We start from the raw sequence: 19,754 nt of genomic DNA on the forward strand, positions 1-19,754 counted from the left end.
CTTATTTACCCCTAACTGATGGATGAGGAAACAGACTCTGTCACATTGCGAGTTCGTGGCAGTCTGAGAATGGAAACCACCGATGTTCGGCTCGCGCTCGCTCCTCTGCCCCAGGACGCGCCAACCCGCCACGCATCGAGAGCCCGTCACCGTCACGGGCGCTTTAACGACTGAGCCACCCAGGCGTCCCTAAAATTTTGTTACTTTAAAAATTATTGGTGCTTCCAAACTTTCCCCCTTCCGTTCAGTATCCATCTATATTTTACTGTCATCTGCCCATTCAAGTCCTTTACCATTCCTTTTTTTTTTTTTTTAAAGATTTTGAGAGAGAGAGCATGAGAGGGAGGAGGGTCCGAGGGAGGAGACGCCCTGCTGAGCAGGGAGCCCGATGTGGGGCTCGATCCCGGAACCCTGGGATCATGACCTGAGCCGAAGGCAGTCACTTAACCAACTGAGCTACCCAGGCGCCCCTTTACCATTTCTAATATATGGTTAATCGGGTTTTTTTCTGGGGTTTTTGGTTTGGTTTTGGCTTACCATTTTCTGATTTGTAAGCGTTCTCGGTGTATTAGCCCTTTATCTTTTTTTTTTTTTAACGCGTATTTTCCCTCAGGTTCCCTTTTGACTACTTAGGGTTTTTTTCGTTGCTTTTTAACCCCAAAGCCAAACTACTCTAGGTAGAAGGTGACCTCTGAGTTAACTGCGGAAGGCCAGGTGAAGTTGGTTGGGTGCCCGGACAAAAGGGCATAGTAGCAAGAGAACACCGTGAGTCCCAAAACGAAAAACAATGACACCGCACATTCCAACCGGCGCACGAACGTGACCCTAGCCCCACCTACAGCCAGCCTCTAGTCTCCTCCTCCAGGCCGGCGCCTGGCGCTTGTGTCTGACGTCACGGACGCACCGCACAGTTCACTTAGGCCGCGCAACCTCCGTGGCCGTCCCCCCGGCGCGCAGATGCGAGTATTCTTGCGGCGCCGGAAGTCAAAGGCACGTGACCGGGTGACAGCCCTCTCTAGGTTGCCGGGCTCGTTTTAGGTGTTGGCACGGGATGGCGGAGGCGCCTCCTGTCTCAGGTACTCTCCCGGCCGGTGCGGGACTGGGCCCCCCTCGGGGAGCGGAAATTGGGTCAGTGGCGAGTCCTAGGGCTCCGGCCATTCATATCGCGAGAGCGGCGCGTACTAGGGCTCGGGATAGTGGCTCGGAAGGGCCAAGCCACGCGCGTCGTGGGTACCGAGACCTCGACCGTCCTCCATTGGGTTGTGAAACCCCGGTTTCCAGGGACAGCGGGATTGTCCCGGCGCCCAGTGAATCGATGTGGGCGTCTCGCCTGCTGCGGTACGTCACGCCTTCAGCCCGGCCCTGCTAGTGCAGAGGCCGCACTGATCTCCAGCAGGCGGGCGTCGGCCGAGTCACCGCCCGTGACGGTGACGGGCTCTCGATGCGTGGCGGGTTGGCGCGTCCTGGGGCAGAGGAGCGAGCGCGAGCCGAACATCAGTGGTTTCCATTCTCAGACTGCCACAAACTCGCAATGTGACAGAGTCTGTTTCCTCATCCATCGGTTGGGGGTAATTAAGTTAATTCCTGTGAAAGCTCTCACCCTGTACGGTACCTGTTCTATAATTGTTAGCCCACTTCTCTTGGAGTTGGTTCTATGTGTAAAACAGCTTCATTTGGCTGTTAATGTGGCATCCATTTCCATTTCCTTCAGGGGGTACTTTAGGTCTTTGTTCTCCAAACTTTTTGGGCAGAGACCAAAAAGAAACATTTTACATCTGACTCAGTGCACACGTGTGTAAATATAAAAAAGAACCAAAAGTTTTAAGACGTAATGCTTTTCCTTACTAATTGTAGTACACTCTTATTTTCTGTTTTCTTTGAAAAAATACTTGTCACAACCCACTACGTTGATTTGATTTCAGGACCCACTCTTTCTGAAAAATAGGACAGCAGTTTGCAGCATGTGATTTGTAAACAGTCATTGATTTGAGTCTTAGTTCTGCCACTTACCAGTGTTGGGGCACCAAGAAGAGTGTATGTTTGTGTACTGGGTGGCAGCTAAAATGTACTTGTTACTGTGGGTCTTGGTCAAAAAAGTTGCATTTTCCAAACCCTAGTCCTGATTTAGGTTTTAAATCTTGTGGGATAGGAACCTTTTTAGGTTAGTTCGGTGTTTTGTTATTCTCCCACCCATTTTTTCCCCCAGATCCTCTAAACTGAATCCATTGATCTTCCCATCCTCAGGCTCACTTCTGGCCCATTTCTACACCCTTCAGTGTTTGAGGCAGGATTGGGTGAGGCCAGTTGTGAGTTACAGTTTTGGCCTCCTTTGTTCCCCAGGTTCCAACCTCCTCCCCATCTATTCCGGCAAAGTTCCCTAGTCCAGAGACCTTTCCAGTCCCTCTCTCGTTCCTTAGTTTTTTTTTGCTTTGGTTCCCATTCCGTACTCTTATTTCAGCAGCATCTTTAGCCCACACCTCCATCTCCACTCAGGGTTTAGTTCTCTTGCCCATTCCTGTCCTCAATAGCAGACAGGTTCAGGGATATCTTCCTGCCCATGGGCAGACTCTCCAATGCCAGCTTTATTTCTAGACTTCATAATCTCATGGATTTCCCCTTATTCTTCTCCACTCACCTGTTGGACACTTACTATGCTGCTATGTTATCTTCGATCTATCACTTGTATCCTATTTACTGAGTAACTTCTAGCTACTTAAAATACTAAAGAGAAAAGGGGGTGGTGTCTCAGATGCAGATTCCTGATTCATGTACCCTTTTTCCCTTCCTCCTACCTCTCAAGGATCTTTCTGAGGGCATTACCTACCTCATGTCTAATGGAACCATACTGTATATGAATAGGTGAGGCCCTGTCTAGACTCTCTAGTTGATCAACTCCTTACTGCTTGCTGAACATGGAACACCTTCTTCCCATCCTTTACCAGGCTATTCTGGACTTTACTGACTTTTCTTCTGCCCCTCTCCAACTTTGTTTCTTCAAGAAGGAGAGGACTTTACAACACCCACTCGGTCTAATCTACCCATTCCCACCTTTGTGTTCTTTCGTATGTTTCTGGAACATCTCCTTTGCCACCTTCTGAATCTGTCTAATCCTCTTTGTTTTGTAAGGCTTTCCGCCCCATCCCCAGAATTGCTTGTGTGAAAACTTTCAGGACAGATCCTGGATTGAGTGAGAGGTTACCCTATGACCTTTATGATCTCATTCAGTTCTTGAGTACATGTTTCTGTGGTACCCACTGCCCAGCCTCTGACAGTGCAGTGTAAGAGTGTGGTTTTTAGGGCCATATAGCCTGGGGTGGAATCCTGAGTCTGCTTTGCAACACCTCTGTGGCCTTTGGCAAGTAACTTTCTCAGTGTCTCAGCTTTCTCATCAGGAATGTAAGGATTAAATGAGTTAACAGATGCAAAGTGTTTAGAATAGTGCCTGGCACTTGCTAATTACCTAATAAATGTTAGCGTTTATTATTAAACCTGAAACCGACAGGCTCTACACTGCACCCATCTGAGGTCAGGTCTGTGTGTTTTAGATAGTCTGTAGTCCTAACAGCAAAAATAAAGCACCATTTTAACCACTTTATATATGTTACTAACTTGCTTTATTCTTCATAGCAACTCTTTGATGTAGGGATTGTTACTTTCTCCATTCCTTATAAGAAAATTGGGGTTAAGTCATTTGCATAAAGACACAAGTGATGTGCAGGGACATAAACCCATGTCTTCCAAGCCCTATTGATTCATAGTACAGTTGACTGTTAAATATCATGTGGTTAAGGATGCCAATCCCCCGCACAGTGGAAAATCCACGTATAACTTATGATTCCCCAGAAACTTAACTACTAACAGCCTACTGTTGACCGGAAACCTAACCAGTAACATAAACAGTCGATTAACACATATTTTGCATGATATATGTATTATATACTGGACTCTTAAAAATAAAGTAAGCTAGAGTAAAGAAAATGTTATCAGGAAAATCATGAGGAAGAGAAAATATGTTTACTGTACTGTAAAAAATTCACATATCAGTGGACTTGTGTAGTTTAAAACTTGTGTTGTTTAAAGGTCAACTGTATAATCCATATGCTACACATAATTCTGACTTTCCTACTAATTAGTTTTGTATCCTTAGGCAAATCATTTAGTCTTTGGGCTTCAGGAACAAAGAAGCACATTGGGGGGGAAAATGAGTGGGTTGAAGAGGCATATGCTTAATTTTTGAGACTCAGATTCTGGACTATATTATAAAGGTTACATATGGAAAACCTAAAGTATATTCCTGGGTGGGGGGAAGAGATGGGAACTAATGTACTCATTAAGTTTATCTGTATGAAATCTTAATTAAATTTCACAGTAGCCCTTTGAAATAGTATCATCTTTTGTCATGGATGAGAGAATGAAGGCTAAAAGCAATCAAGTGATATCCCTAGGCTCATACCATAAATTGGAGGGCCAGACTTCAAACTGATTCTGGCTGACTCCAAAACCTGTTTACTTGATATTACACAGTGCTACCTTAAGAGTTTTGAAAGACCACATGGAACCTGCTGATTGATTCTCACCTCAGAATTGTTTGCTGACCTAAAATTTTTTGATAAAATAAGTGCATGTATAAATAATGCCTGATTAGGATGCCTGGCTGGCTCAGGAGGCACAGCATGGGACTCTCAATCTTGGGGCTGTGATTTCAAGCCCTATATAGAGCGTGGAGCTTATATTTAAAAAAATAAATAATAATAATAATAATGCTTAATCACCCAGGTGAGGAGTTTTACTTAGTAGTTCTTAGCAGTGGCTATTGGTGAGGTTACTGGACATGAAATGGTCAGTGTTCCACAAGCACCTTGAACCCATCACATTCACAGGAAACATAGGCCTCACTAAGAGCCTGTTTTATACAAGTCCTTAGGAAAATAATATTTAGATTATGGCTTAGAGTCTTCTGGGCTTCATGGGTGAGGATTAATTTCTTCACTGGCATGTCTATTTTCTTATGTCCTAGGTACTTTTAAATTCAATACGGATGCTGCTGAGTTTATTCCTCAGGAGAGAAAAAATTCTGGTCTAAATTGTGGGAGTCAAAGGAGACTAGATTCTAATAGGATTGATAGAAGAAATTATAGTTCACCACCTCCCTGTCACCTTTCCAGGCAAGTCCCTTATGATGACATCTCTGCTGTTCATCAGCACAGTTATCCTTTGGGAGGCAAACCTAAAAGTCAACAGATTTCTTTTCAGTCCTCTGCTTCTAACAAATCACTCAAGAGCCATGGCCTTCAGAATCAACCTTGGCAGAAATTGAGGAGTGAAAAGCAGCATATCAAAGTCAAGAAAGTACAGAATCTCACTGACCAGACCTCAGATGCAGCTGGCTTAGAAAGTGTGGCAAGGTCGGAGAGTGGGACAAACCCCAGAGAACACAGCCCTTCTGAGAATGAGAAGGAAATTGTTGGTGCAGATCCCAGGGGAGCAAAACCCAAAAAAGCAGCCCAGTTTGTGTACGGCTATGGTAGAGGACCAAAAGTCAAGGGAAAACTCAAATGTGAGTGGGGTAACAGAATGACTCCAAAATCCGAGGATGCTGGACCTGAAAATACCAAACCTGTGGGGGTTATCCACCCTGACTCTTTGGATACATCCTTTAAGAAAGGAATATTGGATGGGTATGCGGCCAAACGCAATGAGCAAAGAAGATACCCACAGAAAAGGCCTCCCTGGGAAGTGGAAGGGGCCAGGCCACGACCAGGCAGGAATCCACCAAAACAAGAGGGCCAACGACATACAAATGCCGGACCCAGAAACAACATGGCCCCCATTCCAAAGGATAATCCTAATGAAAGACCAGCAAAATCTGCCTGTGACAATGGGAACTTGGCAGTCGTCAACAAGTCTTCCAGAAGGGTTGACCCAGAGAAATGTGCTGTAAGGAGGCAGGAGCCTCAAGTAACATCTTTCCCCCGAGGCAAACAGAACCACGTGCTAAAGAATGCGGAAACACACACAGGTAAATCTACCTAGAGGGTAGAAGTGTTTTGTTTTGTTTTGTTTTGTTTTTTAATAGATAATACACAGAGTTCAGGAACCAGAAAGTATAAAAAGGTACACAGTGAAACATTTCTCTCTGTCCTTATTCATCATCTGCCTGGGTCCTGCCACCACTTGCTTCCCTCCCCAGTAGATAGCCACTTACTTAGTTTTTATATGTCATAAGCAAATACAAATAGGGAACTTCTTTTCTTAACAAACAATGAATTTAGTAAGTGTTTTTTAAAATGCAGATATAGGTCTTACAGATGTTTGGTTACAAGATTTTTTTTTTTTTTTAATCTTGAAAGCACAAGTAGGGGATGATAACATCTCCACTCCCTCTCTTCGTTCCAGCCTGCATCATCTCTTGTCTGCTTATCTGCAAGAGGTACTGACCACTCTTGCCATCTTCACTTTCTCTCTCTCAGTCCAGCTGTCACACTAGCGTCAGAGAGTGATCTTTCTAAAATACACATTGAACTGTGTAGCTCCCCTGTTTATTTATTTATTTATTTGACAGAGAGAGAGACAGTGAGAGAGGGAACACAAGCAGGGGGAGTGGGAGAGGGAGAAGCAGTCTTCCCACGGAGCAGGGAGCCCGATGTGGGCTCGATCCTAGGACCCCGGGATCATGACCTGAGCCGAAGGCAGACGCTTAACGACTGAGCCACCCAGGCGCCCCTCCCCTGTTCATTTCTCACCACATACAGATTCTGGGTTCTTCCTTACCTGGCCACTCCACCTTATGCTGCTTCAGTCCCTCACCACATTTTATTCTCTGTACTCTGTGCCATTTCATCTTTCCCTGCTGTTGCGTATGTGGCTCTCTTTGTCTAGAATGTCTACCACTGGGGCGCCTGGGTGGCTCAGTTGGTTAAGCGACTGCCTTCAGCTCAGGTCATGATCCTGGAGTCCCGGGATCGAGTCCCGCATCGGGCTCCCTGCTCGGCAGGGAGTCTGCTTCTCCCTCTGACCCTCCTCCCTCTCATGCTCTCTGTCTCTCATTCTGTCTCTCGTCTCTCTTGTGGCGCTGCAAGAATACTCGCATCTCTTAAATAAATAAATAAAATCTTTTTAAAAAAATTAAAAAAAAAAAGTTTAGAATGTCTACCACTACATTCACTAATGAATTCTTACTCATTTTTCAATAGCTAGTTTAGCGACATGTCCAGGACACCTGTTCTCACCATTACAGATGGCATTAATCTTTTCTTGCCCTGTGATACTTCTTTCCCTTACATACACATGTTTCAGTTAGAGCAGTTACCACTGGAAGCCATCATCATTTATGTGTCGGTGCCCTCCACTAGTCTGTAAGCTCCTCGGAAGCAGAAACTATTATCTTTTTTCATTTTTTGTAAAGGTTTAATTTATTCATTTGAGAGAGGAGAGAGAGAGAGCATGCATGTGTGCACAGTGGTGGGGAGGGACAGAGAGCGGTAGAGAGAGAATCTCAAGCAGACTCCCTGCTGAGCACAGAGTCCAGTGTGGGGCTCGATCTCATGACCCCAAGATCATGACATGAACCAAAATCAAGAGTCCCACACTTAACCAACTGAGCACCCAAGCACCCCTCTTTCTTCATTTTCATATCCCTCTTGCTTATCATAGCTCTTAGAACATAAATAGGTACTCAGCTCTGTTGGAAAGTTCTTCCGTCCATTGAACTGAAAACTTCTTTCCAATAAATACTTTCTATACCCTGGTTCAAGTTCTGCCCTCTGAAGCAACACAGCAACCAGTCTCTCTCCTCACAGTTTCCCTCCCCCTCATCGCAAATCAACTTTATTGCGGCATTTGAAGACATTTCTCATTTTGCCCTGGGTATATGTTTCATCTAGGGTGAACAGCTTCCTTCCGGTAGCTCTTCCTCATGGACCTTCACCATCTGGTCTCCTTCCAGTTTAATGTACATAGCCCAGCCTAACACGTGAAGTCACCTCCTGCCCAGGCCTGTTTTTACACTGGCTTATAGTTCTTCCAGTTCTCATTTGCTTCACTAGGCAGTTCTTCCTCTTGGGACCTCAGCTTGTATGTGAACCAAGGTAATGTTATACTAGGGTTGTTCTTGAATTCTTAAGGCTGGTTAATAGTTTCCTTTTGCTTCATAACAAATTACCACAAATGTAGTGGCTTAGAATAGCACAAGTTTATTATATCACAGTTTCTTTGGGTCAGGAGTCTGGTTATGGGTTAGTTCTCTACTCAGAGCTTCAGAGGACTAGAATTTGGCCAGGGAGGCAATCTCCTCTGAGACATAGGATTCTCTTCCATGCTCACTGGTTTTTGGTAGGATTTAGTTCCTTATGGGTGTAGAATGAGGTCTTCCATATCCGTGCTGGCTATTGGCTGGGGAGCACTCGCAGCTCTTAGAGGTTACCTGCAATACCCTACCACATGGCCCTCTACACAACATGGTACTTTCCTTTTTCAAGGTCTCTAGGAAAATATGTGCTACAGATTGTTCAGATCTCTCTGACTTCTTTGATCCCTAAACTGTTTTTAAAGGGTTCGCCTGATTAGATCAGCCCCACCCATACGCAAGGGAAGATTATACAGGGTACACACACCTGTATGCATGTGGGAATTTTAGAGGCCATCTTAGAATTCTACCTAACAGATCTCTCTTGGCCTCACATCCCCACATATTTTTGAGAACATTTTATTCATATTTATTGAATAAATACTGTGTACAAGCACTGTTCTCAGCACTGGGAGTACAGTATTGGTGAGATTCACATTCTGGTAGGGAAGGCAGGCAGAAAGCACTTAAACCAATATTTAATATGTTAGGTGGTGAGTAAGGACTAAAGAGAAATACAAAGCAGGTTAAAAGGACAGAGTAACAGGGGCACTTGTTTAGCTAGGTTGGTCTGTTCTGTTTGATGAGACACTTGAATAGAGACCAGAGGAAATGCAGAAGTGCACCATGTGGCTCTCTTGAAGAGTTATTCCAAACAGAGGGAGAAGCAAGTTTAGATTCAGGTGGGAGGGGGACATTGTGAGCAACGGAAGAGGCGGGCAGTAGAGGATATCAGAGAAATCACAGGGGCTGGATCATGTGAGGCCCTTGGACTTGGTTCTGATTAAGATGATGAGAAGCAGCTGGAGGTTTTGGGGAAAAGGGATGACATAATCCTACTAACATTCTAAAACGATCACTCAGCCTGCTCTGTGGAGAATTGGCTCTAAGTAAGCAAGGGGACAAGTTAGGAGGCTGTTGCAGTAATTCACATAGTTGATGATGGAGACTTGGACTAGGATAGTAGTGTTGGAAGAGGTAAGAGTGTTAGACTTTGGATATATTTGGAAGATAAAACTCAGGATTTGGAGATAGACTAGATGTTGGCTGCAAGAGAATGAGAGGGTTCAAGGACCAAGCCAAGGCTTTTGTGCCTGAGTAATGTAAAATTAGAATTGCTGGGGTACCTGGCTGGCTCAGTCGGTGGAGCATGCAACTCTTGATCTCTGGGTTGTAGGTTCAAGTCCCACATTAGCTATAGAGACTATTTAAAAAATAAAATCTTTAAAAAAAGTAGAATTGCCAGGTACTGAAGTGGTAAAACCTGGGAGAGGAAAAGGTGTTGTTTGTTTTGAAAACTTTTTAGTTTGAGATAATTTTGGATTTATAGAAAGTTACAAAGATAGTACAGGGAATTCCCATATATCCTTCACCCAGCTTTGTCTGATGTTAATATCTTACATAACTAACTCTGGTCCTTGGTCAAAACCAAGAAATTAACACTGGTATAAACTAAACTGTAGACTTTATTTGGATTTTGCCATTTTTTCCACTACCACCCTTTTTTTGTTCCAGGATCCAGTCCAGGATACCACGTTGCAATTAGTCATCATGTCTCCTTAGTCTCCTCCCAGTCTTTCTTAGTCTTCTTGTTGGAAAAGTTTTCTTAGACTTTACTTGTTGGAAAAGGTGTTTTGGGATATATTTTGTTTTGTCTACTCCTTGTTTAGAAAATTTTGATTATTTGGTTAAGTAGGGAGTTAAAAATTCAGGCAGAGATCTGGACCGGAGATTTAAATTTGGGAACTTTCAACATGGAGTCCTCTAGCAGACTAGAGGTCACCTAAGGTGTGAGTGTAGTCAGAGAAGAGAAGTTTGAGGGTAGAGCCTTCCTATACCTCAGTGTTTCAAGGTTGGAAGGACCCAGCAAAAGAGATGGAGAATGAGTAGGAATTGAACTAGGAAGCGAACCATGTTTTTGCTTAAAGAATTTATGTATTTATGTATGTACGTATGTACGTATGTATGTAGGCATAAGCAGGGGAAATGACAGAGGGAGAGGGAGAAGTAGGCTGTCCTCTGAAAAGGGATCCCGATGCAGGGCTTGACCCCAGGATCCTGGGTTCATGACCAGAGCCGAAGGCAGACACTTAACCAACTGAGCCACCCAGGCACTCTGGGAGTGAACTTTTTTTTTTTTTTTTTTAAGATTTTATTTATTTATTTGACAGAGAGAGACACAGCGAGAGAGGGAACACAAGCAGGGGGAGTGGGAGAGGGAGAAGCAGGCTTCCCGCCGAGCAGGGAGCCCGATGCAGGGCTCGATCCCAGGACCCTGGGACCATGACCTGAGCCGAAGGCAGCCGCTTAACGACTGAGCCACCCAGGTGCCCCGAAGTGAACCATGTTTTAAACACCAAACTAAAAAAAGAACTCAAGGAGAAGGGAGTGATCAGTTGTGCCAAATGCTACTGATGGGTCCAGCAAGAGGACAACTGGATATTGATTGTTGGATTTGGTGGTGTGAAGGTTATTGGTCTTGATAAGAGCAGTTTTGGTGGAGTGGTGGAGATGAAAGCTTGATAGAATGGAAAGAGAGGATCACCCCAAATATAAGTCTCCATGGCTGCTGGAGAGTGGTCTTTGCTTACTCTCGTTCTGTACTGAAACTAGCACTGCTCCTGTTCTGCCAAGCTGTCTGGATCCCTCATTCTCTGGTAACAGGATCCCCTATATCCTTAGTCAGTTCCTGCTCTGCTCCTGCTCTTTTTTTTTAAGATTTTATTTATTTGACAGAGAGAGACACAGTGAGAGGGAACACAAGCAGGGGGAATGGGAGAGGAAGAAGCAGGCTTCCCGCAGAGCAGGGAGCCCGATGTAGGGCTCGATTCCAGGACCCTGGGATCATGACCTGAGCTGAAGGCAAATGCTTAATGGCTGAGCCACCCAGGCGCCCCTCTGCTTCTGCTCTTAATTAATCTGTGGGCTTCTCTAAGTTCACCCCTTTCCTTACAGTCTGTTCAGAGCATGCTCTTTTCCTTTATCCCGCTTGCCTTAGTTTCTGGAGGACGGGAAGAGCATGCTCCTCTCCCAGTGTCCTTTCTGAACCATTACACTTCTATCTTGTATCAGAATCCCTGCTCCTTTGAACCTAATGCTACATCACTTTTTGGCTACATCACCTTCTGTCTCTTTATCTTTGTCATGTATTAGCCTCCAAATCTCCCAGCCCTAGCGTCATTTATTAAAGCCTCCTGCCTATATCTTTCTTCTTCTACAGTGGTTCTCAAGGATGTACATCTCTGGATGTACTTCCAGACCAGCAGCCATCAGCAACACTGGGGAACTTGTTAGAAAAGCATATTCTTGGGCCTCACCTCAGACTTAACAAACAAATTCTGGGAGTAGGGCCCAACAATCTTATTTTTTAACAAGCCTGCAAGTTACTGATTTGAGAACTACTGATTTACCATAAATCCTGCTATTATTCTGCGAGACTTTAGTGATCATATGGATTATACCATCCTCACGTTCTTTGATCTTCTCAACCACAGTGACTGACCTTCACCTTCATTATCCCTCCACACCCCCTACTACTTTCTGACCATCCTCCCGTCCTTCTGGCACTCTCAGTCTGTTCCACCCACTAACTGTATCGTCAGCTGTCTATCCTTCTTTATTCCCTCGTCAGGCTGGGCCTTAATGTAATTTTAAAGTATTATCCTTCTGCCAAGCCATTTGGCAGAATCTCCACCCTGGGTTGATGCTGCAGTCTACCTTTTCTGCTCCATCTGACTAACAGAATGCTGTTCCAGGAAATCATATGATAGTACAGATTTGGTGCTGCTGCAGAGTCACTCACCCTCTCAGGAAAGTCTTCTGATCACCCTGTTTAGAACTCTAGTATTTCCCCCGTCACCAGCATTCCCTATCCTTTACTGGTTTATTTTTCTCCGTAGCACTTATCACTATTTGATATCACTATTTTTTCATATAATTTCAATAATTTTTCATTATTTGTTTATTGTTTACCTTCCCCTACTAGATAATAACTTCCTAAGGGCAGTAGATTTTTGTCTGGTTTGTTGACTGTATATTCTTAGTGTTTAAACAATGCTTGGCGCACAGTAGGTTCTCAGTAAATATTTTTGATTAGTGATTCTCCAACTTCAGTTGACTTTCAGTACTGCCCATTTCCCCTTACATGACCTTGGTCAGCTGCCCTTCTCATTTTCATCTAAGACTACTCCAAATCTTTTCCAGTCTTATTCAGACCTTCCTGCCATTCGTCTCCCTCAAACTCAATGGACCTCCTTGCCTCCTACTTCACAGAGAAAGGGGAGATCATCAGGCATAATTTTCTCAGCTTTTTGTTCCCTTAAATGCGAACTCAGAGACATCTGTGCCTAACCTCCTTTTCGTTCATTCATTCTGAAATCTCCTTTGTTTTCTTCCATCAGCCTTTTCACATCTACCATTCCAAGTTCTCAGCCTGAAGCTGTCTTCCCAAGTCTGTCACACACTCCAAAAGGAAAAAGTGCCCTTGTCATGTGCCCTCCTCGCTGCCCCCCGCCCCCAGTGTTTCCTTTCCTTCCATTCCAGTTTAATCAAGAGTCACCACTCTTGTTTCCTTTTCCCTATTTTGATTCACTTCTCAGTCCTCTGCTATCATCACCACTTGCCTCTCAGCTACTGATAGGTCATTAATGCCTTCCTATTTGCCACCCCCAGCAGACAGATGTATTTCAGTCCTTATCCTGGGTTTCCCTTTGAGTCTGATGTAAAGGAGTCTTTGTTGAAATGTTACTTCCTTGATACCACACATTTCTGGTCCTCCTTGTTCTCCTTGGCTGTTCCAGCTTGTGTCCTTCAAGTTTCTCTTCCTCCACCTCTTTCTTAAATGTTGGTGTTTCCCAGGGCTTTATCTTAGCCCTCTGTTCTTCTTACTTGATAAGGTCTCATTGGAAGATTACGACTGGTTCCATATCTTTCAGCCACTGCCTCTGTGCTGTGCTGACTTCTAAACTTTTACCTCCAGTTCCTAAGCTCTGCCACAAGCTTCAGACTCAAATAAATAAATGTGGTATCTGATATATGCTTCAGACTCAGCAAAACCATCTTTTTTTTTTTTTTTTAAGATTTTATTTATTTATTTGTCAGAGAGAGAACAGAAGCAGGGGGAGCGGCAGGCAGAGGGAGAAGCAGGCTCCCCGGTGAGCAAGGAGCCTGATGTGGGACTCGATCCTAGGACCCTGGGATCATGACCTGAGCCAAAGGCAAACACTTAACCAACTGAGCCACCCAGGCGTCCCTCAGCAAAACCATCTTGAACATGTTGACCATGTTTATATTGTATTAGCCTTTTTTTTAAAGATTTATTTATTTTTTTTAGAGAGAGTGAGAGAGAGCACAGGCAGGAGGGGCAGAGGGAGAAAGAATCTCAAGCAAACTCCTCACTGAGCATGGAGCCTGTGTATTAGCTTTTTAAAAACAGCTGCCTCACATTTCATGAGGTAACTTAATAAAGTCGCTTTAGTAGGTAATTCACCTTTAGTCCCAGCATCTACATAATAACCAGCTTTAACCTTTTGTTCTATTTTCTTACAGAATTTTCCAATGCTCAGTTTTACATTGTTTAAATCATATAATATAAACAGTGTTCATCTTTTTGCTTACCATAATGTGATATTTTCCACTCCTTAAGAAATCTTTGCATTGTATTCTAAATATATAATATGCAATAAAACAGATAAGCATTAATATTTAAACAATCTCCCATTTTTTATCTAATTTTTATTTTTGTTGATATATTTTAAGATAAATTCCAGATATCAGATTATTTTTAGTGTACATCTATTTTTAGTGTATCATTATTTTTAGTGTACATCTATTTTTTTAATGGCTTTTTTTTTTTAATCACAGTGTGCTCTTGGATTTTTCAAATCAGTATTGCTTTTGGGGTTTTTTTAAACAGTTATTGGTGCATCTGAAAAGTCTGTAGTCAGTTAACACTTCAGTCAGGTCTTTTCCAGTTATTTCAGTGGGTGCATCACCCTCTTTACTGACATGCTTTCAAAGTACAAGTATGGAGTAGACAGAGTCATGACTGAGAAATTATGGGGAAACTCTAGTGGAAGAGGATTTAGGATTGAAGAAGAGCCGGTGGTCACGCCAGGGCTGGCAGCCAGCAGACAAGAGTCTTGGACCTGAAATGTTATAGTTTACCAGCAGAAAGCTATTCCGGGACAGTACCATATTTTACATGTGTTACACATGTTTTGATAAAACCGAAGCATTGTTGGTGAAAGGATTATACTGTTTCTCTTTCTAGGTCTTTCTGGAACCTTTTGCTATATTTTTATTTCTTTTCATTCATTCATACAAGTATCCTTGAGTGCCCACTACGTCCCAGGCAGCCCTGTAGGTAAAAACCTCAGCCATCAAGGAGTGTACATTCTGTGTATAGAGTTAGGAAATAAGATGAAAAAAGCAAAATATATGATATATAAGATAGGATATATAAGTGACATGGAGAAAATAAATGATCTGTAAGATTCAAATGGTGTGGAGAAAAATACAGTATGGAAAAGTAATAGGGAATGTTCAGGGAGTGGGGTTACAATTTTTTAAAATATGGCCAAGGCCAGTCTTCTCATTGAGAAGATCACATTTTGAGTAAACACCTGAAGGCGGTAGGGGACTGAGCTATGCCAAAGTCTAGGGAAAAGTATTAGGCAGAGGGAGCACCAAGTTGTAAAGAGCCTCAGGCAGAAATCTGCCTGCCGGTCTGGGGCCAGGAAGGAGGTCAGTGTGTTCTTAGAGTAGTGACTTAGGGAAAGAGGAATAACAGGTGAGGACCGGGAGTGATGAAGGCCTTTGTAAGAACTTTGGCTTTTACAGACAGGTGATGTAGAAACCATTGGCAAGTTCTGGGCCTGAGTGGCATCATCTAATTTGCATTTTAACAGGCTCCCTCTGGCTGCTGTGGTGAGAATAGACTGAAGGGGGCAAAGGCAGAAATAGGAAGATTAGTTAGGAGGCCATTTTAATAACCCAGGTGAAGAGATAGTGGCTTGGGCCATAGTAATAGCAGCAGGGCTTGGATTCTAGATGTATTCTGAAGGTAGTGCCAGCAGGATTTACTGTCCGATTCAACATGGGATGTGAGAGGAACAGCCTTTGCAGAGGGCTGAGTAGAGCTTTGTGGGTTATTCAAAGTTGGCAGTTGTTCCCACATTACTATATGTATGTGCATACTAGTGGTCAGTTTCACTGTGACTGGATTTAGAAACATCACATATAAAACAATATTAACAAGCCATAAACTTAATGAATAAGAGAAACAATACAATAAAAAGACAGCCTTCAGGGCAGAAATCAAAACAGCAGTCGATCATAGGGTTCTCATGTATGTTCCCAACTTCACTTACTTTTTTGTGTCCTTTAATTCTCAGTTCTGTCCTAGAATAGTCAATAGGCATTTTCTACAAAATTTATTCCAAGTGTAATTCTCACAAACTATTCCTCTGCCACAGTCAGGCTCTTGTATGTAGATGACTCACTCATAATCTCACTCTTTACTGAGCTCCCTCTTACTTACCCCTTCAGAATCTTCCACACGTAGCATGCTAAATGGTAGGAAATGTAATTAACTTTGTTATTCAGAGACATTAACTGATGCAGAATAGGGTATCCCTGCTTTTAAGAAAGAATCTAAGTCTGGTTCTTTAGTTTTTTAAAATATAATTCAGTTTTTGATGTGTTTATGGGTTATCTAAAGTGACTAGATTTCCCTTTATCAGCCACACAAAATCTTTATTCCAGGCTTTCATCAGAACAAAAGAGCTATCTCAAAAACTACTGAAGCCTGAAACTTTCAAGGGAGAGAGGTTATAGAACAGACTAGATGATACTCATTTATTTCTTCATCCATTCATTTAATAAATACTTACTGAGCACCTGCTAATGGCCAGGCATTGGAAATAAAACAGTGAGCAAGGCAGACAATGCCCTGGCCCTGCCTCACAGACCTTATAGTCCTTGTGTTCTATATTTCTTTTGCCATTAAATTGGGCAAACAGAAAGTAATCTTAGGAAAGCTAATATTATAAAATGATTAAAATATGAGCTTTGTGACCTTAGGTAAGTGATTGAACCATTCTGAGCCTCAGTTTCTTCATCTATAAAATGGTACCTATATTACAGCCTTGTTAAGAGAATTAAATATGTGTAAAGTGCTTTAGCACAGCATTTATTTAAGGTTAATTATTTTATTCTTAAAGCCTATTTGGACCCAATAACAAATAAAATAGTTTTATGAAACAAATTCTAAAAGTATGGACTGAAAGGGGTGCCTGGGTGGCTCAGTTAAACATCTGCCTCTAGCTCAGGTCATGATCTCTGGGTCCTGGGATTGAGCCCTGTGTCAGGCTTCCTGCTCAGCAGGGAGTCTGCTTCTCCCTCTGCCCCTCCCTTTCACCCTGCTCATGCTCTCTCTCTCAAATAAATCTTGAAAAAAAAAAGTATGGATTGAAAAAAGAAATTCTCACACACACACACACACACACACACACACATACACACACCTCTGAGAGCACCTGACTTTACCTCAGATCTAGAAAGGCTTTGCTGAGATCGTGTTTGAGGAAAAGTCTGGAAGTGGGTGAAAGTATTAAGGAATCCATCTGGGAGGATTCTTATGACACTGATCTCCCTCACCAAATGCTGGGCTTCTGGAGCCAGGGTCTGTCTCTCCTTTAGTCTAGTAACCCTACCATGGGATTATGGTAAACACCAAGAATATCTTTGTTGAGTAGATCAACTAGAGACTTTCATGGCAACTACTAGAAGAGATGTTACCACCCTGGGTTGTTGGAACCTGTCCAGGCCTAGGTTTCTTTCACCTGACCACTGCAGCTTCATGAGCCCCTTCCTGAATCCATGGATCTGGATCAGATTCAGAGGAGGCAGGGCAAGGTGCTACAGTTGTTGCTTCTGAGGATGCTTAAGCTGTGTTATAAGGGGCATTTGGCTACTCTGGTCAATTCATTGGCAGTTTCTTGGCAATGTTTCCTCAATTGTGTGAATCCCCACCTGAATGTCCACTTCCTAAGTCTTCTTCCTCAGCATATTCCTGTCCCTTCTTGTCCCCAAACACTGAACAACCACCTTACTTAGAATCAGACATACTTAAAACCTTTGTGTTTGGATTCTTCCTTCAAATGCCTTGCTGATCCTTGGTTGACTAAAATAAGGAATGTTTTTCTGTGTTTGAATTAATTCATTTGGTTTTTTAAACAGGCTCTCTAATTGAACAGCTAACTACAGAAAAATATGAGTGTATGGTGTGCTGTGAATTGGTTCGCGTCACAGCACCAGTGTGGAGTTGTCAGAGCTGTTACCATGTGTTTCATTTGAACTGCATAAAGAAATGGGCACGGTCTCCAGCATCTCAAGCAGGTCAGTCATTTCTCTCTTCTGAATAGTTATTCTCACTCATTTGATATATTCAGGTTTTAAACTTAGCTTTTTTTTTTTTAAGATTTTATTTTTTTTCTTTTATTTATTTTTATTTATTTATTTATCAGAGAGAGCGTGCACACAAGCAGGGGAAGCGGCAGCAGAGGGAGAAGCAGGCTTCCCGCTGAGCAGGGAGCCCAATGTGGGACTCGATCCCAGGACCTTGGATCATGACCTGAGCTGAAGGCAGACGCTTAAGTGACTGAGCCACCCAGGCGTCCCTAAGATTTTATTTTTAAGTATACCCAATATGGGGCTCCAGCTTACAACCCTGAGAGCGAGTCATACTCTCCACCGACTGAGCCATCCAGGCACCCCTTAAACTTAGGTTTAAAAATAACTAATTCCTCTTGAATATTTTATCTGCGCTGTTGCCTTGAACACATGTTTTAGATGACTAGTATGAAGCTGTAGATCTTAAATAAAGAACTAAGGGGTGCCTGGCTATCTCAGTTGGTAGAGCATGCAACTCTTGATCTCAGGGGCGTTGCGTTCAAGCCCCATATTGGGCACAGAGCTTACTTAAAAGGTAAAAATAAAATAAAATTTTTATTTATTTATTTATTTTAAGATTTAATTTATTTATGTGGCAGAGAGAGAAAGCAAAAGAGGGAACACAAGCAGGGAGAGTGGGAGAGGGAGAAGCAGGCTCCCCGCTGAGCAGGGAGCCCAATGCGGGGCTCGATCCCAGAACCCTGGGATCATGACCTGAGCTGAAGGCAGATGCTTAATGACTGAGCCACCAGGCGCCCCTAAAATACAATTTTTTAAAAAAAGGAAATTTAAAAAACAGCTTAACATAACAATATTAAAATATATTTGGGATATAACAAAATCAGTTACATTTATTGAAAATGGTAGCTTTTATCCAAGTAGCAATTACAGAAAACATTTCCTGTATAGTTTGCTTTAGAAAATTTATAGAAAGCAGTTATTGGGATGCCTGGCTGGCTCAGTTGGTTAAGCAACCAACTTGTGATTTCAGCTCAGGTCACGATCTCATGGGTTGTGAGATCGAGCCCTGCAGAGTTGAGCCTCTGTGCTCAGCATGGGGTCGGTGGAGTCCTCTTGAGAGATTCTCTCTCTCCCTCTCTGTCTCCCTCTGGCCCCCCTCCCCTGCTTGTGCTCACTTGTGCTCTCTCTCTTTCTCTAAATAAATAAATAAAATAGCCACCTGGGTGGCTCAGTTAAGTGTCTGACTTTGGCTTGGGTCATGATCTCAGGATCCTGGGATCTTGCCCTGCCTTAGGCACTGCACTCAGCGGGGAGTCTACTTGTTCCTCTCCCTCTGCCTCTCCCCCTGCTCATGCACACACTGTCTCTCTCAAATGAATAAATAAAATCTTTTTAAATAAATAAAATCTTTAAAAGTTTCCTTAAAAAAAAATAACATGTTTTCTGATTTGTGACTCTTCTAATTTAAGGCATCTGAGGGTGCCTGGCTGGCTCAGTCGGTAGAGCATGCAGTTGTTGATAGCGGGGTTGAGGGTTCGAGCCCCATGTTAGGTGTAGAGATTACATAAAAATAAAGTCTTAAAAAAAAAAAAAAGACATTTGGGTTTTCCTGAATGTACTCAAATATTTTATCCTCTTTTTTTTTTTTAAGATTTTATTTATTTATTTGACAGAGAGAGACACAGCGAGAGAGGGAACACAAGCAGGGGGAGTGGGAGAGGGAGAAGCAGGCTCCCCGCTGAGCAGGGAGCCCGATGCGGGGCTCGATCCCAGGACCCTGGGATCATGACCTGAGCCGAAGGCAGATGCTTAACAACTGAGCCACCCAGGCACCCCCCTCTTTTTTTTTTTAAGCCAAGACTTAGATGATGTTTACCTTAATATTAGAGGGGCACCTGGGTGGCTCAGTCGTTAAGCGTCTGCCTTCGGCTCAGGTCATGATCCCAGGATCCTGGGATCGAGCCCCATGTCGTCAGGCTCTCTGCTCAGCAGGAAG

At 43.2% G+C, this 19,754-nt stretch overlaps 1 protein-coding gene across 14 annotated transcripts in view; it reads left to right on the top strand.

Moving 5' to 3' along the window:
• The first annotated feature begins 910 nt into the window (after positions 1-910).
• The window catches only part of NFX1 (nuclear transcription factor, X-box binding 1), an 89,075-nt gene continuing 70,231 nt past the window's right edge, over positions 911-19,754 (top strand). For 7 of the 14 annotated variants that reach the window (XR_010407673.1, XR_010407674.1, XR_008506730.2 and 4 more), the window contains exons 1-3: positions 911-1,076; positions 5,018-6,019; positions 17,585-17,743. Coding sequence is in view for 8 of the 14 variants with exons in the window: in XM_064579365.1 (XP_064435435.1) it covers positions 1,052-1,076; positions 5,018-6,019; positions 17,585-17,743 (1,186 nt within the window). In the remaining 6 variants the exon portion in view is untranslated. The remainder of the gene's footprint in view (positions 1,077-5,017; positions 6,020-17,584; positions 17,744-19,754) is intronic. The other 7 variants (XR_006792143.3, XR_010407672.1, XR_010407671.1 and 4 more) reach the window with 1 other exon arrangement.

This window comes from Mirounga angustirostris, unplaced genomic scaffold (assembly GCF_029215605.1).
Source record: "Mirounga angustirostris isolate CCGP_5_RB_7025 unplaced genomic scaffold, mMirAng1.0.hap1 SCAF_15, whole genome shotgun sequence".
Taxonomy (NCBI): domain Eukaryota; kingdom Metazoa; phylum Chordata; class Mammalia; order Carnivora; family Phocidae; genus Mirounga; species Mirounga angustirostris.